The sequence below is a fragment of the Columba livia genome, chromosome Z (assembly GCF_036013475.1).
Source record: "Columba livia isolate bColLiv1 breed racing homer chromosome Z, bColLiv1.pat.W.v2, whole genome shotgun sequence".
NCBI lineage: Eukaryota > Metazoa > Chordata > Aves > Columbiformes > Columbidae > Columba > Columba livia.
The window spans coordinates 15,578,090-15,603,489 of NC_088642.1; the positions used below are offsets into that span (position 1 = coordinate 15,578,090).

General features: G+C 37.6%; 1 protein-coding gene across 2 annotated transcripts in view; it reads left to right on the forward strand.

The window, feature by feature from the left end:
* Positions 1-25,400, forward strand: part of SV2C (synaptic vesicle glycoprotein 2C) — a 120,027-nt gene that overhangs the window by 84,031 nt on the left and 10,596 nt on the right. Inside the window, exons 5-12 of one of the 2 annotated variants that reach the window (XM_065047366.1) lie at positions 3,615-3,748; positions 3,910-3,999; positions 8,440-8,550; positions 10,197-10,285; positions 10,645-10,809; positions 13,615-13,748; positions 15,050-15,253; positions 16,219-16,378. In XM_065047366.1, coding sequence (XP_064903438.1) covers positions 3,615-3,748; positions 3,910-3,999; positions 8,440-8,550; positions 10,197-10,285; positions 10,645-10,809; positions 13,615-13,748; positions 15,050-15,253; positions 16,219-16,378 — 1,087 coding nt within the window. Of the gene's footprint in view, positions 1-3,614; positions 3,749-3,909; positions 4,000-8,439; positions 8,551-10,196; positions 10,286-10,644; positions 10,810-13,614; positions 13,749-15,049; positions 15,254-16,214; positions 16,379-25,400 lie in introns of both variants that reach the window. The other variant, XM_065047365.1, reaches the window with a different exon arrangement.

Genomic DNA, 25,400 nt, shown 5'->3' on the forward strand with positions numbered 1-25,400 from the left:
TGATGCTGTTGTTTTATAACAAGTATAAAACCAGGTTGATTTCATTTACTGCAGAATTGCCCTTTGTGCAGCTCAGTCTTATGAAACATAAACCAGAGTGATGAAAGGCAGATTGTCTAAATATATTAGTGGCTCTATGTATTTCTGGGCCAGATCCTGATGACAACAAGAGCCAGTACCCTTACCGTGCTGTTCTGAGAAATGAAAACCCCTGTCTTTTGTCACCTTTACCATGGCACTAGAAGATGCATGGCTGCCCAGTGAGTCACATCAGCCCACTGCTCTGACCAAAATCAGCTTAACTGAAAGGAAATAGTTTTGTGAGTCCTGTATCAGGTGTTCTTGTACTATAGTTTAAAATATAAAACAAAGAATATTATTCTAATGATTCTAATAGAATGTGTACACAATACCTCAAACACAGGAATGGTTTCTAATTGCCTCATTAACTCACCATAAACTTTTCGCTTTGCATTTCTTTTGCTTCCCAATTTAGATGTAAACTATGCTCATATTATTTAAGATCTGAAATTCTGTAAGGATAAAAGGTAACATTTTCTAAAAATCCATAAAAAGTAAATTTTTAATATACTGTAACATCCTTTTTTACTGTGGTGTGGGTTTGTGTTTTTGTTGTTGTTATTGGGGTTTTTCTTTGTTTGTTTAGTTTTTCTTTTATCTTATCTTTTCATCCCAAGTTCCACTTTGGAATAAAATTTAACATTACGTTTTAGACAGCCTGTTTTTTTTCGTTGGAGGGTACTTTGGAGGGGGGAGGTATGTTTATCTGGAGCCTTATTTAAAAAAAACTAACATGTCATTCTAAGGTCAATGACAATGCTGTCACTGATTTTACTTCTGTCTTCCTGGGGTAAAGATGGCAGGGCTAAATGAGACTGTAGAACAAAGTGACACATTTCAGAAACACAACATTTTGTCAGAGAACAGAAAAAAAGTTTCCCAAATCTGCAGATCAAATATTTCAGCAAGTTATTGATAAAGGGCAAAAATAAATCATTGGTTGACTGTATTTTTCATATGGTAACATGTTAGTACTTTAATATGGGAAAGGATTTTTTTTCCAATAACGTATTTGTGATCCATACTACAAGATCTTTAAGTTCCAAAATACACTATGTATTTAGCAGGTAAATATCTCATTTGAAAAACTATTTAACAGGCCACTTTGTACCATCTTGTACTAGTTGCTTACTGACATCCAGACAGATTTAATTTACTATGTCTTTTATCTAGGAAAATCAGTTAGCAAAGAAATATATCAGATTAATCTGGCGTCAGCTCTTTCATTAGCCATGATTCCATTTTCTTCCAGTAACTGCTTCTGTCATTTATTGTTATTCTTATCTTACATTCACTTTTTAATAAGTTATCCTCGAAAACTTTACTTGAGAAATTCTCCTGTATTGAAGCCAGACTAAAAGGCAAGATAGATACCCAAATAATGTATTTCCTAAGAGAAATTGTTAGATTTCTTACAATTCTAGCATTTCAGTAGTCCAATTATAATATACCAAAAATTCAGATGCTATGTTAAAAAGCTGAAGTACCAGCTCTGCAGTTTTGCATATAGGTATTCCAGTATTTCTTTTTGCATTTTTCTCTGTATGTTTTTACAATAGTTTCTACAGTATTTTATTAGTCAGCACTCAAATATATCTCAGGATCAGTTTTTCAGATGAGAGCAGACAGTTGACAGCTGGTCACAAGTGATGTTCCCTAGAGCTCAGTGTTGGGGCCAGTTCTGTTTAATCTCTTTATCAATGATCTTGATGAGGGGATTGAGTACACCCTCACTAAGTTTGTAGATGACACCAAATTGGGTGGAAGTGTTGACCTGCTGGAGGGTAGGTAGGAAGGCTCTACAGAGGGATCTGGACCATCTGGATCAATGGGCTGAGGCCAGCTGTATGAGTTTCAACAAGGCCAAATACCAGGTCCTGCACTTGGGTCACAATAATCTCATGCAGCGCTACAGGCTTGGGGAAGAGTGGCTGGAAACCTGCCTGGTAGAAAAGGACCTATGGGTGTGGGTCAACAGCCAGCTGAACATGAGTCAGCACTTAGAGAACTGGGTAATCACCAGCTGCATGAAGTTTAACAAGGGAAAATGACAGATTTTGCACCTGGGACGTGGCAGCCCTGACTGTACGTACAGCATGGGGAACGAGAGGCTGAAGAGCAGCTCTGTAGAGAGCGATCTGGGTTTTCTGGTTATTGGCAAGCTGAACATGAGCCAACAGTGTGCCCTGGCAGTCAAGAGAGCCAACTGTGTCCTGGGTGCATCCAGCACAGCATTGCCAGCTGGGCAGGGAGGTGATTGTCCTTCTCTGTTCTGCACTGGTGCGGCCTCACCTGGAGCACTATGTGCAGGTCTGGGTAACACAGGATAAAAAGGATATAAAGCTACTGGAGAGTGGAAAGCTACTGGAGGGCTACAAAGTTGAGAAGGATTTGGAGGGGAAGCCATATGAGGAGCAGCTAAAGTCACTTCGTTCATTCAGCCTGGAGGAGAAGATACTAAGGGAGACCTCATCACAGCTACGGCTTCCTCACAAGGGGAGGAAGGGGGCAGGCACTGATCTCTTCAGCTACCAATGACAGGACCCAAGGGAATGGCAGGAAGATGTGCCAGGGGAGGTTTAGGTTGGACATTAGGAAAAGAGTCTTCACCCAGAGGGTGGTGGAGCACTGGAATGGGCTCCTCAGGGAGGTAGTCATGGCCCCAGGCCTGACAGTATTCAAGAAGCAATTGAATGCCCTCAGACACATGGTGTGCATTTTGGACTTGCTCTTTGCATGAACAGGAGCTGGATTCGATGATCCTTGTGGGTCCCTTCCAATTCAGGATATTCTATGATTCTATGAGCAGTGTGCCCAGGTGGCCAAAAAGGCCAACAGCATCCTGGTGTGCATGAAGAATAGTGTGGCCAGAAGGACTACAAAAGTGACCTTCCCCCTGTAGTGGTGGCGCCAGTGAGGCTGCACCTCAAACATTGTGTTCAGTTTTGGCCCCTCACTACAAGAGAGACATTGAGCACAAGTCTTATGAGGAGCATCTGAGGGAACTGGGGCTGTTTAGCCTGAAGAAAAGGAGGCTGAGGGGAGACCTTATCATTCTTTACAACTAACTGAAAGGCGGTTTTAGCATGAAGGGTCTTGGTCTCTCCACCCAAGTATTAAGTGATAGGATGTGAGGAAATGGTCTCAAATGGCACCAGGGGAGGTACAGATTGGATAGTAGGAAAAATTTTTTCATGGAAAAGATTGTCAGGCATTGGAATAGGGTGCACAGCAACGTGGCTGAATCACCATCCCTGGAGATGTTTACAGGCATGTAGATGAGGCTTTTAGGGACATGGTTTCATGCCAGTGTTAGGTTAATGGTTGGACTCTATGATCTTCAGGATCCGTTCAAATCAAAATTATTCTATGATTCTATGATTATTTGTGAAATCATGAATATTTGTGGAAATAGAAAAAATTAATCAAACTCCATTTAAATACAAGTACTGTTTTGTACCTCCGAGAAGCTGTAGACTTCCTTGTACAATGCCCGCTATTTCTCTTCATTTTGTGAATTCCTTCTTTCATAGGATGGAGTTTCAGCATGGGCTCTGCCTACCAGTTCCACAGTTGGCGAGTATTTGTGATCGTCTGTGCTCTGCCATGCGTCTCTTCTGTAGTAGCCCTCACCTTTATGCCAGAAAGCCCACGGTTCTTGCTGGAGGTATAGCTTTCCAAATGGTTTTTAGATTCCACTCAAAATTTTTTCTGTGTTTATAATACATCATTAAGTCTGCTTAACAGGCATTTAGGTTCTTCAGTGACTACAGTGCATATCTTAATCTGACTGTATGTTTTGTTTAAATGTTTCAATCACACATTTAGGTTGGAAAACATGATGAAGCCTGGATGATACTCAAGCAAATTCATGACACAAACATGCGAGCTCGTGGTCAGCCTGAGAAAGTCTTCACAGTGAGTATTATGTTTAAAGCTCACAGCTTAGCACAACAGAGAGCTTGCTGACTGGCAAGGTCTGGAGTGCTTAAGCAATCAATATTAATACTCTGCATGACAAAAATCAATCATTTGCACTCTAAATATCTCAGTGTAAGAACTTAATTCCTACTGAAATTGTTATATATAAAGCAGATGTGAAGATACCAGCCCTCGGCTAGCATATTCTTGAGTACATGAACACCTGGTGTTATAATTTTCTCTGGTGTACCAAGTTACTTAATAGACTCCATCTTTGTTTTATTTACTAAGTTTACTCCACCCTTAATAATGACAGTAATCACATAGTAGAGGTCCAAATTAGTTGGTTGCTGTCTTTGAAGCTTTTGAAATGATTTTTTTTCCATTTCTATCAGCTAAAATAATAATTTTTTAACAATAATCTCACTTCTGTGAAACGGTAATATCAGATATTTAACTTTCAGAAATATCCAACTGCATCTTGTTGACTTGCAGGCCATATTAAAAAAATTGATAGATTGTTTCTATTTGGTGGAGAAACTAGCAGTTCAGATGTGGAGCTTTTTTTATGGTATCTTCCTTATTTGTGAAGAAAATACACTAGTTTTTCATCCTGGATACAATAGAACCAAACAGCCAAAGGCATTTTCTTACTTTGATATCCAGTCTGCCTTTCCAGTTTGTGCTGTGGGAGTGCTGGCACTCTGCTTTCTCTCAGAGCCACATGTGGGATGTTTTCCTCATCCAGAGGCTTTCTTCTTACTTTAATGCACGTATAACTCAATTAAGAAATCCTCTCAAAGGTTCTGTATTTGGAGGCAGTCTCAAGGGAGGAACCATCTGACCATATAACTTTATGCCATTGAGACTTGTTGTTTGTTGCTTTGGCTGTAGTTTCTATTGCCTCCATTTATTTTTTTTTTTTCCACAAAGAGCCTCAAGAACACCTATATGTAGTCTGAAAGAAGGCTGGTTAGCATATCTATTATGTTGAATCCACATTTATTGATACATGGTTGACCTACCTCTAATCCCACCTAGCCTAATAATTTATTTTCTGATTTAATTTATGAGTAAAGAGATTTGCCTGACATCATACAGCTAGTGTGTGGTTTCACAATTGGATCTTGCAGATCTGAGCTGCTTTCAGATGGAGCATGCCTGCCCCTGGTCACTTTTTGTTTTTTCTTCTACCAGCATTGTTATTCATTGACTGATTGAACAGTCAGCCATAGCACAGACCCTGTCAGCATACAGTGCTAGTTTAGGCATGAGGAAGAAGGCAGAAATGTGCTGGGACAAAAGGTGAGAGGAAGGATCATCTACAGTCTCACATCAGATTGACATAATCATTATCATGTCCTCAGCAGCCATGGAGAAGGAAACAAAACATGTACTTCTTGTTTCTTGTGATCTAAAAAGTCTTCCTCTTATGGTTGTCAAAATGTTATGCTGAACCATTTTAAACTGAAAGGTTTATTTATAGATATTTTTGTTAATTGGTCAGCCATGAATAAGGCATAAATAAGGAAAAAAATAGCACTCTCCTGGGATTTTGGCCAGTTTCTGCAATGAACATTGGGAAAGGTGAGCTGCTGATATCAAGGAGTTGAAGGATTAAAAACACTATACTGTATGTCAAGGTTACATATTAACAGAAGTCCCTAATTTTACCTTGCTTTAGCACTACTAGAAAATGCACTGTCTCTTAATTGAAAAACATTAGCACTTCATCTTATAAAACCCAGAAAGCAAAGAGCTTATGTGTTATCTGTTTGGGACATCCTTTTAGTCTCTCTCTCCTTTTTTTTAATTCTAGGTTAGTCCTGGATATTGTGATGTTTTGTCTCAGTAGTTTATACACACAGTTCTCCTAAGCCCTATTCCTTCATCCAGTACCATTCTCTTACTTATGCATTACTGTTTTCCTTTACTTCATGCCACTAGTCACAACAGAAAAACTTTGATAGTATGTTTTCTAGATCTTCTAGCTGATGCAACTTAATCTCTATTGCTGCTCTAGTTCTAGTGTTTTTTTCTTTTATATATTTTCCTAATTATATTGATGTCATCTTTTCCTAGAAATTTTTTTCAAAAGTCACTTTTGTTCTTGTTATTCACTTTATTGAGGATTTCATCTTCAAACCTTTAGAACACAGAAGGAATCAATAGATGAACAGTTGGTTTTAGAGTCAGAAACTCTAAAATTGATGTATTCTAGTTACTGACCATGGAATTTGAGGAGGTGGTGACTTCTAATGCTTTTGAAAACCTCTCCTGAGAGCAGTGACAGTAACAGAACTGGTAGTACGTTGATTTTAATAGTATCTTCTGTTAATAGGACTATCCAAGTTAATAGGTTTTTTCAACCTTAGTTAACTTGCTGGGTCCTTAAAATGCACTTTCATTAGATAAGTTCATTTCAATTTTTAAGTAAAAAAAAAAAATACTTTGTACCCCTTAAAAAAAATTCTTTCTACTCCTTCATTGCTACATATCAATTAATAATTTATCTGCAAATGTTTTCCTTTGCAGCTTGTCTTGATTTTGTAAAATTTAAAACAATGCCTATTTCTAGCGATTATTTTTAATCAGAAGTTCCATTTTCATTGAAATAGGTATTCTTTACTGTGTTTTCTTTCATTCTTCATATACTGACAGCTGAATTTGCATGGTTCAGTGGACCACTGTCTTGATTCAGTAGGACTTTCTTACATTAAAAAACATCAAGGCCAGGTGCTTTTTGTTCCCAGTCACACACAATCGTCCTAGGGTATATTTATGTTTCCTTGAACCTCCACAGCTCCAAACAAGTCAGGTGGCCAGGGCAGTGAAAGGGTTGCCCTTGAGCCTACAAGAGTTGTACTGACTTACATAGTACTGACTTACATAGTGTGATTCAAAAGGCATGCTATTTGTGCCTGGTGGTGTGACATTTGAGGATATCTGTGTGTATGAGATCTTAAATAATCTTGGAGGACTCAACTCAGTCTTTGGTAGAAAATGCTTCATAAAAGTAGTTTAAGAAAATAGAATGATGCAGACAGGATTATTGCTACTAGAAGAAGCATGGCAAGAAGGGTACAGGCTTTTGATACAGTCATGGTTTAGCAAAACACTGAGCTACAGTATTTCAGAAATGAAAGTCATTACAGAAACCACTTAGTGGGCTTTTCTTTGTTTTTGTTCATGAGATGAGACTGCTGGTGCATCTTAAACAATCTACATCTGTAAAAGCAGTGGGCTGAAAACTAGAGCTTTAACATCAGTACTGCTATTCCCTGATGTCCTGTAATCCACTATGATACAATATGTCTGTGGATGTTGGTGTCCTAATTCTGTTAAAAAGAAACACAAACTATTGCTACCTGCAGAAAGTGCAGCCAACCATTGAAAACGCGGTCTGTTGTTCCCTTCCTCCTTATAAGTCAGTCTCTTCTCCCATTTTGTTTATTTTATTTCCATTCTCTTTCTATTTGTGTTCTATTTAAATAAACTGTGGGTGCATACACTGATTTTGTGATATTGGTATGAACCTGGGACCAGAGTGGAAGCTGAAACCAAAAACATACAATGGTATATATTTCTCAGGTCCTGTGGCTGAGAAGACCATATAACACATTCTTGTTCTACTACACAGGACAATGAAAATGAAAATTAGCATATAATGCTAGTTTAATAATAATAATAATAATAATAATAATAATAATAATAATAATAATAATAATAATAATAATAATAATTACATTCATTGTCACTAGTAATTCAGTATTTTTCCTTGATATCTGTTTATCTCATTCCACTTTAGATCGAGTAGATGATTGCACATAACAGCAATAACATGCATGGTTCCAAATCATTTCACCTAACTTTTCCTCTCTTCGTTAAAAAGGATGGTTAAAGTCAACATCCAAAGCCAAAGAGAGTTCTCTGTCTTGCACTACAGGAAATAAGACCAAAAGAAAAATATTATTCAGCTATTAATTCTTGACGTTTCACATACTTCTGTTTTCATTACTGTGTCTTTAAGCAATAGACTTTCAACAATGTTGTGATAGCAAGTCAGAAACCAGTTGACAGCAAATTCTGGACATGCTTAACTGGGGGTTTCAATAATGTTTTATCCTTTCTGACATTAGAGGTATGTACAGCAACACTCTAGCAAAATCTGACAGTAACAGCCTGTTTACGTCAGAGGAAGTGGATTTCCTGCATGCTTTGAAGGTAGAACTTTTCCAAAACAGTTGCATCCATAAGACATGATAGTGTACTACTATTCCTTTATATAGTATTTCCAAAACATTCCAAGTGTAGACACAAGTTTAGTATCTGCTTGTTTTTAGTTTATAGAATTTACTAAAACTTTCCAATACTCCTTGACAGGCAGTCAATGATTCAAGAAAATGCAAATATTTGCTGTTCTGTTTTTATTTCTAGGTTAACAGAATCAAAACTCCAAAGCAGATAGATGAGCTCATAGAAATAGAGAGTGATACAGGAACCTGGTACAGGAGATGTATTGTTAGAATTCGCACAGAGCTATACGGTGTAAGTAACAACATATCTGTTCATTCTTCAGTTACCTTTCTTATTTTTGATTAGCCTTCCAAAATAGGATGGGTTGATTGACCTGGTGACAACTGCAATGCTATGTTTTCTGTGCAATGAGGAGGCTGGGAACCCAGTTAGTGTTCTGGTTTCCTGGCCCAGAAGAGGGGCAGGTGAATCAGAGAGGATGGTCCCAGCTTCTGAGGAGGAAAAACCTGCATTGGTTTTCACACAAATGTTGGCAAGTAGTTACCCAGCCACAATACAATACGCACTGGGAATGCAAATATATGCATTATATGCGCATACCTATGGGAAGAGATGACACATGATGAGATGAAAAAATTATCTCTTGAGGCAGCCATATTACTTACAAATGGTAAAGTAATGAATGAATGGTGTAAATGAGTGATAATAAAACCTTTATAAGGCTTTGTATCTGCATGTATTTTTAATAATGTAAAATGTTTTACAAGATCATCACTTCAGACCTGTTTCAGAGAGTTCAATAGAAGCTAACTGGTCTGTGTTCCATGTCCTTTTCTTCTTTTTTGTAAAATCAAAATTATGCAGAACCATTTAAACTTGTAATGAAGATACAGAAAAGCCTCATTAATTAAAGAAAAAAAAACAACACGAACACTGCAAATGTCAAAAAATAACTTTTGACAGCTGTTAGAAATCTGCCAGAAAGGAAGTGAGAAGAAAACTTCTCTGACAAGATCTCAGGTTTGTTTGAGATAGTGAAATGAAGCTGCCTAGAGATTAGGAAAATTTGTGCTGATCAGAGGAGAAGTGAATAAATGGACACGGTCTACGCTGGTGGATAAAGAATCTGAGCCATCAATGTGTGCTCACAGCCCAGAAGGCCATCCATAAAAAGAAGCATGGTGATTCTGCTCCTGTACTCAGCACTTGTGAGATACAGGATCTTGTGAGACACCTGGAGCTCTGCATCCAGCTCTGGGGTCCCCAGTACAGGAAAGACGTGGGTCCAGAGGAGGCCACAAGAATGATCAGAGGGCTAGAACACTTCTTCTATGAGGAAAGACTGAGAGAGCTGGGGTTGTTCGGGCTGGAGAAGAGAAAGCTCCAAAGACACCTTGTTGCAGCCTTTCAATATATAAAGGAGAGGTAAAAGAAAGTTGGAGAGAATCTTTTTACCAAGGCCTGTAGTGACAGAAGTGAGAATGGTTTTAAACTGAAGGAGGATAGATTTAGATTGAACATTACGAAGAAATCTTTTATGATGAGGGTGGTGAGACATTGGAACAGGTTGCCCAGAGGCTATGAATGCCCTGTCCCTGGTAGTGTTTGAGGTCACATTGGATGAGCAACCTGGTCTAGTGTAAGATGTCCCTGCCCATCACAAGAAGGCTGGATTAGATGATTTTTAAAGATGTCTTCCAATCCAAACTATTCTGTGATTCTATGAAAAAAAGCTGGAAAAAAACAGAAAGAGAACAAACTGGCTATAGCTGAAGATTAACATTCTTGTATGAGAAGTACAGGTATGACCTGTCAAAGAGCTGATCAGCTCTCCTGATGTCCTAAAAAAGCAAGCAAATCAGAATCAAAAAGCTCTATAATTTAAGAAAATAGTTCAAATATGATTTAAAATAAATGTATTTCCTAATGATTTACAGATTTGGTTGACGTTTATGAGGTGCTTCAACTATCCAGTGAAGGATAATACAATCAAACTTACTGCTGTATGGTTCACCCTGTCTTTTGGGTAAGAGCGGTTGAGATGTTAAACCATTTTTGACAGACTTGACAGACAGATCATATGCATGCAAATCTCTGCCACTATGATTATCTTTTTTATTTGGAAAGGTTTTATTCAGTATCTTTGCACAAAACATTGTATTTATCGGTTAGTTTGTTCTTGCTTGCAAGCCTGACTCACCAAGATTACAGAAAACTGTAATATTCTAGGGGCAACATCTTTCAATATTTTCATTTTATAGAGGATTTTATTATGATGGAGCAACTGCTCCATCACATATGTGGCCAAAAAAGCTGCTCATCCTCATCTAGCACAGATTTCCAAATAAGTGAGATTGGTGACTGAGATTTTTCTGTTTTCCACAGCTACTATGGCTTATCTGTCTGGTTTCCTGATGTCATTAAACACCTGCAATCAGATGACTATGCATCACGAGTGAAACATTTCCGCAATGAGGAGGTTTCCCATTTTGTCTTCAACTTCACATTGGAAAATCAGATTCACAGCAATGGAGAATACATCAACGACAGGTTTAGAGACCTCCTAACATTCTGATTTTGTTGGAATAAACAAACACATCATTTTAAAGCATGTCCTAATAATCTAATATTTTGTCCATTAGCTAATAATATATGGTCTTGATACTTTTTAATGGAAATTTATTTCAGTTCTTTATTTCTTATGACTTGAGGAACATGGGGAGAAGTGAACCTGTACATGACCTAGTGTGTCTTGTGTGAAGATTTCCCATGCTTCCTTGCCCCCCTGAAAAACAGATCAAAAAGCATAAGTTAATGATACTTCCTTTCACAGTGTGATTCAAAGGTTTTCAGACTCAAGGCATGTGGCTTGTTGCAGGGAGGTGGGGAAGGACATACTTTCATCTCTGTTGTTGGTTCTTTTTTTATATCGATGAAAGATGCTTCGGTGAAAATGCTGTGCATAGAGAGGTTAGGATCTTAGCACAGGAAAATAAAAGCTAAATGTTGCCATAAATCAATAAATAGTATGAACAGCTCGAAACCAGGAATCAACACATTGGCAATGCCTTTCATGTTTTTTAACTGAATCCAAACATATTAATGCTGTATCTGAACTTGACAGCTAACAAGATAACTTAGGGAGAAATTAAACAGAGCTGGTTTAGGTATCTGGTTTTTTTTAAGAAATATGTAGAACAACCATGTTAATGGTCTTGTGGATGTCATGGTGCTAAGTAACTATTATTTCCATAGGAAAATTTGTATCTAAGTGCATAAAATTAATTATTTTGGTAATATTGGGGTTTAAAATTATTTTCATAAGGGTTTTTTGTTATTTTCATAAAAGTTTTTACACAGTTAAGATTTATGCATTACAGATGAAAACAAGGAGTTATGCCATTTTTAAACTAGTCATAGCTTCCCAGTTCTGCTTCTTACCAGGAGGCAGATATTCTCCTAAGAAGAAAGAACCATTTACTGCTAGTAACCAACAGAATTCTGTCAGCTGAGGTCTTCTCAATTTGACCTGAAAATTCTTGTAGAACTCTAAATCTAGCATTAATGTATTATACTCTAAACCACTAATTTACTCTTTGAAACGTGCAAATTAAATAGACTTGTGTCAGATATTTGAGATTCACAAAGCATTTTCCATGGAAGTATGACCTCATTTGATATTTTTCCTCCACAAACATTTCAGTACTCCACTCACACTTAAGGTCAGTGTTTTCTTCATGTTCTTTCTTAACTAGAAGATCCAGAAATACTCGACGTTTTATTTAATTACATTTCTGTTGGGTTTTAATTCAAATCATTGCAACACCAGTTTTAATATAGTCAAAATATATTTCCTGTCCAAAGGTAAAAAGTGCACCAGAAGTATGTAGCACACATACTCTATAATTTCTGTTCCAACTAACTAGTTTAATGGCTAAATTCTCTCTATTCTCCTCTGGAATTAAGCAACATTTTAAAATGGAAAGTGCTATATGAAAAATGTTAATGAGTTGACACAGAATTCCAGTCTTATTTTAATTGGAGTCTGTGGCAAATGAGAAATTATATAGTAACTAAAAACCAATGTGTTAAAACACCATTCTTCTGACCAATACACAAGGCAATTCATTAGGTAATAGGTCTTTTCCTGTGAATACCATTACCCTTCCCTTCCCTTCCCTTCCCTTCCCTTCCCTTCCCTTCCCTTCCCTTCCCTTCCCTTCCCTTCCCTTCCCTTCCCTTCCCTTCCCTTCCCTTCCCTTCCCTTCCCTTCCCTTCCCTTCCCTTCCCTTCCCTTCCCTTCCCTTCCCTTCCCTTCCCTTCCCTCTCCCTCTCCCTCTCCCTCTCCCTCTCCCTCTCCCTCTCCCTCTCCCTCTCCCTCTCCCTCTCCCTCTCCCTCTCCCTCTCCCTCTCCCTCTCCCTCTCTAAAAGAGGGGAGATTCAGGACAGACATGAGGAAGAAATTTTTTACAGTGAGGCTGGTAAAATACTGGAACAGGTTGCCCAGAGGGGTGGTAGATGCCCCATCCCTGGAAACATTCAAGGCCAGGCTGGATGGGGTTCTGAGCTCGGAACTAGCTGAAGATGTCCCTGGTCATTGCAGGGGGATTGGACTAGGTGACCTTTGATAGTCCCTTCCAACTCAAACTGTTCTGTGATTCTATGTTCAGAAATAAGAAAAGCTATTGACAGTTTTTTTATGCCTGTTATGAACACACTAATTACCATTTCATCCAAAGACACAGGAGTAACAGACACATACTTACAGTTAGATATCTATATATCTAACTACTAACGTAATTCTTGTGTTCGCACTAAACCATTTTGTGAAACCCTTTTTAAACACTTGGATTGGTATGTTTTGGATTTGAGCCTGACACAGAGCCCAGTGTATTCATCTGGAGAAATAAAGGTTCTTTGAAAAATTCTTTCTTTCTAGCTTGTTGATACCAGCAGGTGATTGATTGTGCCAAGAGACTGAGTTTCTGGAGCCTGACCTCCCAATTTCTGACTGTAATGTCAAATTGCAATAGTGATTTTGCAAGGCTTTTCTATGGATGTCATGACGTTGGTTTTAGTTTATGATCAAGAACAAGTAATAACTGAAATACTGTCAAAGAAATTATATTACTGGCTGTGGCAGGAAGTTATGTAGAGATATTCATCTTATTAATGCTTTTTCTGAATGATAGTGTTCTAGAATCACCTAATTGTTAATTGTGACTGAAGAATGCCTTTAAGGAATCACTTTTTCTGGGGTTGAAATTTTTTAGACCTGTGATGCTACATCAGCTTCACCTGTTGCTCTTTCTAACCTATGAAGGCAGACTGACAAAAAATATTTGTATTGGGCAGGTTTATTATGATGAAGTTTAAATCAGTGACCTTTGAAGATTCCCTTTTTAAGAATTGTGTGTTTGAAGACATTACTTCACTGAACACATACTTCAGGAACTGTACTTTTGTGAATACCACCTTCTACAACACAGGTAATAAAAGTAAAAAAACTCTGAACATCCGTTGTTCAGCTGCATGTTCTCATCTTACATTTATAATTTCTGGATTTCTAATAAGGCATACAAGAATCTCTCTTGTAGAGCATTAAAGTTTTAAAAAACAATAGACCTCAGTGATGTTATAGCAGAAAAGTGAAAGGATCATACCCACACACACATGAGGCTGCAGGCCTAATATTGACTCAAATAGTCAACATGACTTTGATTTTAATAATCTCTAAAGAGATTCAGTCTGAAGAGGAGAAAATATATTTACTGCTTTACTGGTAACTTTAACTAGTGCATTTTTATTTAGTCTAAATGAGACTTGTTAAATTCTTTGTTCGTTGTACTTGCTGTGTCATGAGAATCTGAGTGTGGGATTCAAACTACCTAATTTGTAATCGTTCCTTGTCCCCAAAGTATTCTAGCAAAAACAGGCATGCATGTTTTTGTATGTTTAAACAGAAGACTCTTTTTTTTTTTTTTCTTTTTTTCTTTTTTTTCTTAGTTTAATAAAACATAAATGAAAGTAGAACATGGCCAACTAAGTTTGTTGGAAAGATGGGGTGCTTCTTATTGCTTTCCTCTAGCACCAGCAATCATAATATTAATAGTAAGAGAGTTAGGATTCAGAGGAAGCAGTGCCTATCTTTCTTTGCCTGGAAGGAAGATATTCTTGATTCAGGGTTATAAGGCTGACAGGAACAGAAAGAAAGTGAAAGTATAACAAGAGATCTCTAAAATGGTATTCAAAGAAGAATGGCCTCAATGTTTGCATGTAGTAACTCATCCATGTTCAAGCTAAAGACCAAGATACCTTCTCGGAAATGAAAATTAGTTTAAACTGAATTCTGTAGGAGTATTTACCTTTGAAAGAAGTCAAACCAAAGTGGGTATGATCGACAGTCTCATCTGAAAGGATGTCTGGTGTGGAAATAGAAGGCCTCATACCAAGCAAGACCAAGTGATAGAAAATTGCAGATACCCAGTGCTTTTTATGCAAGACCAGCTAGTGCTGAAAAATCCTAACCAAATACAGTCCAATTAGAGCTGATATATATTTATATAATGTGCCTGGTTGCAAGTCTTACTTTCTCTTTTCCATGAGCTTTGAAAATTTTTCTATTAAGATAAAAATGTATCAAAATTAATAGCAATAACTAATCCCATTTTACGAAGCAGTGAAAGCCATGATTTGTCATTAAAGTTGCCTTAACTTGAAATGCTTTTAATCAAAAGCTGCACATGGAGATGGCTGTTAGCTGAAATGTTTCCTCTTCTTCTTTCCACAGATCTTGAACAATATAAATTTGTTGACAGTGAATTGATAAATTGCACGTTTTTCCATATCAGAACAGGATGTCAGATTTCTTTCGATGATGACTACAGTGCCTACTGGATCTACTTTGTTAATTTCCTTGGAACGCTTGCAGTCTTACCAGGGAATATTGTGTCTGCTCTCCTCATGGATAGAATTGGACGTTTAACGATGCTAGGTAGGGGCTTAGCTTTAAAATGCAGAAGAACATAAAAACCTAAAGCTTTCCCAATAAAGTAACATGTTTTCTTTTTAAACTATTTGGTTCAGAAAGGTGCAAAACATTCTTCTGCAGATATGTTATTTATGCAGTATCTGAAGTGCAGTTTTAAAAAGCCTCAGATTCAGAAATCCTAGGCAAAAATGATTCTGCTATGCCACATTATAAGTCATTGCTGTTTTGCACTGATACTACAAGACCAATACATATTTAGGCATTTGGGATGAGATTTTTGAGAGTGCTGACCATTTACTTGTCTTTGCTCCAGCTGAAAAGAAAGTGAGATGTATAGAAATGACACTCAAGTAGTGGAGCATCTCCTCAGAAAATTCAGCAGTCCTTTCCCTGTTATCTGTTTTGCAAAGTGACATAGTTGAAAACTATTTCCTCTGGATTATCTGCAATGACAAATCTGTTTTCAATTTGCTTAAATAACTATGTGGTAGTTCATTGTGGTAATTTTCTAGGAGAATAGCTAGGAGAATATAAATGCAATTCCCACTCACTGTTTTTATTGCTACAATATATGAATAAGATTCATGCAATTGCAGAAAAGGATGAACAAGGAAGAATGTGGGTAGTTTTCCCCTAGCAGCTTGTTTTGGGAGTTCAGAGAGGGTTCCAGCATGATACTTCATGATATATCCCAGTATTTGAGGAGTTAGGTGTTTGCTACTGAGGGGAGGGGTGCAGGGGCGGTGGTTTGGTTCTTTTTGTTTGTGTATTTGTTTGGTTTTTTAATAAGCCACTTACAATTGTCTGCCTGGCCAGTCTTACCAGCCAAGGAGGTCTCTCTAGTTTTTAATGCAAATATATAGGTCAGTTATTTATCTACACTGTATGAACAGAAACATTCGACAAAGCAAAGACCATTCTTTAAATACAGCTCAAATTAGTGTTCATTTCAACTGTCTCATACCTAGGTGGTTCTATGGTTCTGTCTGGCATCAGCTGTTTTTTCCTGTGGTTTGGGACCAGTGAATCCATGATGATAGGTATGCTATGCCTCTACAATGGCCTCACCATCTCAGCATGGAACTCTCTAGATGTCATTACTGTGGAGCTGTATCCTACGGACAGAAGGTACGTGCAGATACACCTTCCCTAGCCTCACTGGCACTAAATGTACCAGCAGAAATGGTAAATAGAAATGATTCAGTATGAGCTTTACAGCAGTAGCGATATCTTGAGCGGGCTCAACAAATATTTTTTTTGTGAATGGTAAAGGGAAAAAAGATACTTTTTGAGCTATTTGGTACGTATTTTGCATCAATTATCACTTAATCAGGAACATATAACTAATGTATTTTCATATGAAAAAGAACGTCTAACTCCTAATCTCATTTAAAACACATCTAATGACTAGGAATTCTGAAAACAGTAATGGAATATTTCTGGGTTTCCCCTAGTGCAACTGGCTATGAAGGCAGTAGTTGGTCCAAAATAGCAATATAAGTGCATTCGTCTATTTGCTGTGAAATGGTGGGGATGATAATAAAAATCACTGTCTGGATCTGAACAGCATTTTCTGAAGGAGACTGTGAACTTGAACTATGCTGAGCTGTTAATCAGTCTGCTAAAAACATGTGTGCAGGGTCACTAGGACTGTACATACTCAGAACAGATACAAAAATGTCTCAGGCACTGCTCCTGACTCTTCAGGGCTCTCACAGAAAAGATCAGGACAATTTTCATGTCTTGCAAGCATTGCTGCTAGACAACAACGTGGGGTTTTTTTGTGTGGGTTTTTTTTTTTTTTTTTGAGATACAGGATACTTTTTAATATTGATCTTATGTCACTTAATGAACTGAAGGAAGAACACTCCAGTCATACTCTGTTTTATGTTGAGTGTAAAAATGTGAAAGCCATATTTTCTTCAATAGACTAGGATATTTCTTGTCCTTCCTTCCCTTAAATAAATTTGATCTAAAATTACCCACATTCCAGTGTGTCCTTTATCCTGTCACAGCGCTATTCACTATGTCATTCACTAGAATTTTCAAATATGGTGAAAAAGATTTCTAGTTTATAAGTGCATGATGCCTTGTTGGCAAGTATAAGTTTTCAGACAGAGGTGAACTGACTTTGTTATTGTTCATCAGGAGAGGAAGACTCTAGACTGGTTTCTCTGTTTTCTTTACACTGGCATTTTAAAAAAATGTATTCTTACTTACACGAGAAATTGATGTCCGTTCTTTTGGTTGTGTCCAATAACCTCACTCACCACGGAGTTATGAATCCAAAGCAGTAAGCTTTAGTATTAAGTACTACTGTTTTTATTACACCTCAGGAAATTGCTGTTTGGGCAAGAATGATTCCATCAGCAAAACTCTATTATATGATTCTAATAAATATTCTCTAGAAATGCCTGTCTTTTGGTATTCCTGAATGTAGCAGCCACAAATATTCTCTTAAAATTAAGTAAAGAAAAACAATAGAAAAAGCCATGGAGGTTAATGGAAGCAAAAATCGTTTCTGCTAGTTTTGGGGTTGTAGTAAATTCTTCCCAGTTTTTCTTTTCTAAAAAGCTTATATGTGCAATAACAGTTATCTGAATTCCACCTCAGAAATTTACTTGCAGCTGAGTTGTTAGAGTTTTTTGCAAAAACTCAGATAGAAAACTTGTCACTTTATACTATCAGTATAAAAAGTCTGATAGGCCAAATATGCCTGTGTCAGGAAAGACATTGCTGAAATATACTGTAGATGAGATTTCTTTTTCTGAAGTTGATGGAAACATCACTGCCAGTTTTTTGAGAACTGGGTTATAAAGAAATGGACTACACTAGAAGTCACTTCCTAGACATTTGGTTTTTAGACTGGGACATGGCTTCTTCATGTTTCATAGAACTATTTGAAAATTAATACCTGCAGAGACTCAATTTGTATCCCACACTTTTTTATCTGATTTTTTTTTTTTAGTCTAGAGCAGTTACAATTTAGCACCTACAGCTGACCATGTGTGACTGTCCTGTCTTTCCTTCTAAGACCCCTTTGATCTCCATGGCCTGTCATGACTTGCCACAGTTTACCAGGAATTTCCAGGTTCTGCAGGAGACTGTAGGGCTGAACAGCCTTTCCAGGCATATATGGTACAGGAAGCTGCCTGATTTGTTTTTGCATACAAGGTCCTTCAAACTTAAGATGATCTCTTCTTTCATTTTAAAGCTGCATTCAGAGTGAATCTGGTCCTGAAAACAGCTCCCAGTTTTTCCTCAAAAGGCAATCTAGGCACAACTTCCCCACTTTGTCACTATTTTACCATTCCAATATGCACCTTTTTCTTATTCCCAACCAGGTAAGTGACCACAAACTAGCAACAAAGTGCAGCTGGAGGTTGGGCTGGAAGAAAAATGTATGGAAGGAGGCCAGTTCATGCTACCCCACACAAGAGACCAGGCTGCACAGCCCCTCCTTTTCCTCCTGCATGATTCCTTTTGGAGACCAGCCAGTTGCCAAACCGCTGGGTCTGTGCCAGTGTCATGCAGAGAAATACAAAAGGTGTTTCATAAATCGTACTGCAGGTTATTTAGGGATCATACTGGCTTTTTGCCAGGTAGGGGTGTTGTAAGCAATTTGGAAATGTGCAGCATATATGATACACAAGACACATTTCAGTTTCTTTTTCATCAGTTGCCCACAGGGCAGAGTTAAATTTGCTTCAAAATCTTAACAGATTTGGATTCTGCATGTAATCACATTCATCTACCTGTTTACATCTTAATTTACTAATTCCTGGGTTTGAAGTAATTCAGTAGTTTGTCCTAAATTCTTGATGAGTATTTTCAAATTATGTGCCATTATAGCATAGCTTTTGCCTGCATATTCTTAATACAATCTCAGCTGATTTGTACAGCTGCTAAGATAAGAGATGGGAGGGACCATATAGATGTCAGGGACCATATAGATTTCAAAAAGTTCACAAAGTTGTGTTAAAAGGTGAAGCTATGCTACCAGTCCTAGCCGTAGGTAGGTTTCTGTCTTCCAGATGACACATACGGTGGTGAGGAATAATTGTTTAATTAATTGGGGTTTTTTTTGCTTTCAAATACACAGATTTTAAAGGACACTCATGATGGCTAGCTATCAATTAGCTTGTTTCCAATAAACTACTAAATTAAACCAACTCCATAATGTAAAGAACTTGTATTAACTCATGATTTGTTTTGTCTGTTCTCTTGTCTCTTGTCTTATCTTCCTGATGGCTTGTGGTATCCTGAACTGCTCAGCAGTCAGCAGGTCCTGACAAGTCTTTGACTGGTCTTGGGAGCCAAACCAAACTATTCCATAGCTGTGGAAGCTCTGCTCTGAAGGAGAGAATGGTTTTGGGTGCTTCTAGTTGCTTTTTTTCTCTTTTAGAAACTTTGCATATTTTCCAAACACTGCTTTGAAAGGAGGTGATGTAGAAATTAAGGCAAGCGTATTTTAGAAGAGGGCATGGGCTGAAAGTACGACTTCCACTGCAGTAAAAAGTCCTCAGCACTTCACCAACACAAACCTGAAGGTGCTAAGTTGAACACCCAGAAAATATCAAATGTATACTTAATGACTGCTTAATTCACTTTAAGTGACTTGCTAGCAGCATATAGGAGTTCTGTGGCAGGGTCAGGGCTTATATCCTTTCTCTGGACAGCACTCAAGTACCTTAACCACAGGACTCTGCTTTTTCATCTTACAGTCACTTACCTTATTCACACTGCACCTTCCAACTTTGACAGCAGATGAGGGAAACCAAGTTTTCTTCACTACATTTATGTTTTACCCCTCAAGCTCTTTTTGTTCTGTTCGTCAGCAGAGTGAAATGGAAAAAAATATTGTGTTATGAGGTAATTATGGCTTGTACTGTAATGTGTGTACCCAAGGGTCTTGCAATAACATTGCACAGTTTCCTAGCTCTGCCTGTAGTGTAAATATGAATAGAAGAAAGCTAAAATTCTCTGAAGAAGTAACAGGAGATTTTAATGACTTTAAAATGCAATCGTTACTTTCACATAAATGATAAATATCTTCTTATGAACTAACTTGGGAAGTGCCAACTTTATAAGCCAAGATTCTTGTCAAGTAGTGGATACAACACATAAGCCAAAACTAAACAGAAAATGGAATAAAAATAGTTCATCTCATGCACAGTAAATCAAGGTCAGATTGCATCAGATAACCAACAATTCATCAGTTTTACTACATTTGGGTTTGAATCTTGGCCAGGAATATTTAGAATTTAAGGTGTGCTGTAGAAGTGAAGTCATCCTGTTTTGCCTATTTTTAATATCTCAGCAATAAGTTCATAAGTGTTTGGTCATAATTAAGAAATAAGTAACTTATCTTCAGTTCATGGTATTTATATCTTTCTGTTCTTCTTGAGCCTTGCAAATCTATCCTCAGAGTAACAAAAACATCATTCACACAATATCTTAAGTCTGACTTTTTATTGTTGTGGCTGTCAGAGGAGGAGTTTTCTGTTTTTTTGAGTCATAACAGCAGCCATCAACTTAGACTTCCTGACACCTATTTTCTGCTGCCACCCTGTGGATGTTGTTCAAAAGCATTTTGCTGAAATTCCATGTTTATGTTTTTAAGGCATGACACACCTAACCTATGCAATGCCTTAGGCAGTAGTTCAAGGCAGGAAGACAAATTCCACAGCTTTACTTGCACACTAAGTGATGTAATTGGCCAGGCTGTTACAGGCATCTGTGTACTTATTTTTAAAAAGATCTTAAAAGGTCTGGTTTCTGCAGTACATACAGAAACTCTGTTTCTGCCTTTGCCTATCATCAACACCCAGAGAAGTTATATTCAGAGGTTTTTGTAAAGTATTGGACAGGTTTAGCACTTACTCTGGTAAGAGGGTGGTCAAATATCGGTGCTACACATCCAGCAGCACTCCAGTGCACGACAATGAAGTTTTCAGGTGCTCTGGCTGTCAGAAATTGAGATGTGGGCCTGAAGTAGTTTATATAGGAATACAAGCACCTGGTGCAAGAAGGACCATATGTGGCAACCAGGAAACAAGCTCCTTTAATCTAAAGACTTGGATAATCCCTCTATTTTTAACTCTTTGGACTCTTGCCATTTTTATGTGGGGCTTGGGTGAAAGGGATCTAACTGTTTTTCTTTGTCACAGCTTTCCTAGCAACAGAAGAAAAGTACTTCAGGGAAAATTCCTTTTCTCTAACATCCAGCTTTCTCTCAGATCTGATAACTTTATAGGACTTCTGCATTTTTCTCCTATCAATACTAAAATCTGTAACTTTTTTTTTTCTTTTTTTTTAAGGCAATCCCAAATTGATTCACCAGCATTATCCTACTGATGTGCCTTAAGGACGTTCTCTAGCTGGACAAGGGATTCTTGCTACCAGATTCCCTTGACCAGTAATAAGAATTGCTCACGAAGTCAGAAAGACATTTTTGTACTAGTGCTTCACCCAGTAACTGATGACATAATGGAAATTGGTGTATATATTAATGGCCTTATGCCTTTGGATTTTTTTAACTTCATTAATGATGCTGAGAAGGAACATCAAATATCTTTGATCATTTGCAGACTTTCCGTACACTCTAGCACTTTCCTGAAACACTGTAGCAAAGACTGCAAGAGAAAACTATGCTTGTACATGTGTGTGAATTGCAGTATGTTATTACCTGCTATTTTTTCTCCCCTGGATTCAGTGGAATTAATTACAAAGATATGAATTAATACAGATTTTAGCTTGTTTAAAAGAACAAGTCTGAATTTGCTATCCCTGCAGCTCAACAATTTGGTCAATGACTTCATTCTGACTATTAGCACACAATGAATTCACATTCAAACAAAGTATTAAAATTGAAGGATATGAAGGCAGAAAGTTGAACAGTGACAATGCTTCTTAGGTACAGGTTGTAACAGCTTAAGCCTATAAAAATCTTAGTGGTCCTGCCGAGGATGTGCATATTTTAGGCAAAAGGATGTGCCTGAAAACTGCTTAAGAATCAAGAGATTGAACTTCTGCTGTGTTGTTCATTTTATATCATCAGGACAGCTAAAGGCTGTAAAAATGGGCTTACTTTGTTTTACTCTTCTTTGTTGATAATATGATAACATTAATGGGTTCAGTGTAATAATGACCCCTTTCAATTGGGAAAATTGAATAAGTCCATTTTATAAAAGAGAAACAGTGTTTCAGTGCCAAAGAAACACCTAATTTTGCTCAGATATAAGATATATTGTATTACAAAATTACTTTAAACCTTAGTAGGACAGTATCGGATACATAATCTATAACAGAACTAGATCACAGTGGAAGCCCTGAAGGTGCTATCTGTAGACCCCAGCACATGAAAAGAAACGGTCCAAATTGCTCAGAAAATTATGTTCAGACCCCTGTTATATCTAGTTAATATAAGCAAATAACATCTGTGAAACAGCTTAACTTTATAAGGCATTATAAAACACTGAATATCAGTAAAGCATCCCCATATGTTTTGTGCTATTGCCTTTCCAAAGATTTCCTGGCTGTATCTATCTGAATTTACTTTAGCTAGATCTATGTATTCTTTAGGGAATTCTGATATGTCTCTGAATATATTGAGGCTGTTGATGACTAAGTATCTGTTTTCCCTATGTGAACGCTCATTTTTCATGTTCCCGTTATTTGGAGGCAAGTTTGGTTTTACATCAGTACTGGCAGTCAAAGATACTGTGTTTACCTATGCAGACACTGATCACAACCAGTCACCACCACAACTTTATAAATACTTTCTGTGCATAAACGAGGCCAAAATTACAACAGTTCTGAGACTTTTCTTCTCCTTCTTCCCCTGACTCATTCAAAATACCTGCAGCCTGTTATTATCCTATCACATAAACTCTGTTTTCCAGATTGGCTGTGTTGTCTTTAACATGTTCCTACCAGTTTATGAAAAAGTCTGTTTTACCACAGTCTTTCCTCTTCATGCTCCTCCACCCTATCTGCACTTTTGTTCACCCTAGAAGACGTGGGAGTCTGGAGCTCCTTCCCTCTCGGGAGATTCTCACTGTTCCAGTCAGCTTCCTCCAGATATTATTCTTATGCTCCACTCTATCTGCCCTTGTGTTATAGATGTTTCTATGGTAGAAATTTTATTTTCTTCTCATAACCTTTGAAAAATTACTCCAGTAGGGTGGCTCTTTGCTTCTTCCTTCAGTGTATCCCCCCAGTCTTCCTTTGGACTGATTCCTCCAAAAGTCTTCCTTAAAATGGGTGAATTTTAACTTTCTCATTCCTCCTCTGAGAAGGGCATTTTCAAGGATCTGCTGCAAATGTTTCTCTGTCAGAAAGCTTCACAAGCAACACTTCTGAAGTTTCCACATCTGCTCTCAGCATTGTGCTCTCAGGCAGCCCTCGGTTGTCTGCACTGTTGGACAGCAGAGCATGTCATTTTGGAGATGGTTATCTCCAGGACGTTTAGCTTTTCTTGGCACAAAGTTTTATGTAAAAGTACTGCAGATTTTATGAAATTAAAATAAAACAAAACAATGAAACGACCAAACAAAATGTAAGGGCTTGGAACATTCAGGATGTGCACCTGTGTCTCTTCTGCTTATTTTTTCAGTAGTAGTTTTTGGGTAGTTTCTGTTCTGCCATCAGAATGTCCTGTATCTTCTTCCTTAGATATCGCTGATACTTATTGTCATGCGATACCTGGATGGTTGCCATGTTTTGCACAGGGAGGAATTATTATCACTTCCGGCAAAATAATAATTACTTTGTTAAATCTCAGCTATTCTAAAAAGACAGAAACATTGCTGTCAACTGTGAGAGACATATAGCCAAACTAATAATAACTGTATTATGATTATAATCACGCAGCAAAAGATTTTAACTTGTGTCTCATCATGGAGTCAGAAAAGGTGTGTAGTACACAGAGATGGCACTGGAACAAAGTGTCAACTCTTCTGATCTTACTTTCATAATATTTTAGTCAAAGAGGTTGGAGTTTGGTCTGCAACCATGAAGTATTTAACATTAACAGAAAAAAAAAAAACAAAACAACTTTTGGAGGTATATAAACTAGCCTGTCTTAATTAACTTAACTAATTAACATAATTGACTAACCTGTCTTAATTCTGTTCCGCAAACATCCTTTTAACTAATTAAAGGCTTTGATAGTCAAAGTACCATTATTTAAAATTAGCACATATCTGAATCTTGTTCAGGTTCTGGAGTTTACTCTGCAGGTCAACTAGAGTTCTGCTTCTTAGAGCAAACTATAATGATTTAGAAATATGTGAGAAGGATCTGGACATGCCTTCATCATTGTTTTGCTGCAGGTCCTCATATATAACAGGACTGGAATAATTCTGAAGCACATCATGTCAGATAGGTCATGAACAAGGATGAAACTCCTGGTATCCTGGTCAGCTACACTAGACAGAAGCTTTTACCTCTCACCCTGTATAAGCCTTGGATGTAGGACACCAAAGAGCCTGATTGCACAACACTATTGAGATCTAGAGGCCAGGTTTGCAGAACAGCAAAAGAGATGAGCTAGTGACACTCTGGGCTGTGGCCATTTCCATCAGTTGCTTCTCCTTTGATACCATAGTTTGCCATCAGCAAAATAAGAAAATTGTTCTATGAAGAACATCAGGAGTTTCTATCCGTGCTCTCAGCTGGGATCAATTCTGCTTACTTCAAGTTGATTCTCTGGGTTGCTCATTAGGAGCTCCAGTAGAAATTTTTCATACTTCCCAGGAATTTAGGCTACATCTGAGTACAGGGCTTCTCCCTTTCCTTCCCATTTACTTCAATACAACAACTAGGGCTCTTTTCAGTCACTCAGGCCATTAGCATTTTTGTTAATCCATGCTGTTTAGACTGGGGGCTTTTTCCTTCTCATAGAAATATTTCACATTAACAATAAACATTTTGTTCTGAAAGAAAGTTTCTAACCTCCTGATTCTTCTTATTTTATCCCAGTCACCTCGACATAGTCCTTCCCTCTTTTGCTTCTAAGAGATTTGAGAAATGTTAGAGAATCTGTTATTATACTGATGTTTTTTGTAGGACAAGGTTATTCCTGCAACTATGAATTACAGACTCATATCAAAACACAAATTATTAAAGTGATGCCAGTTTGCATAAC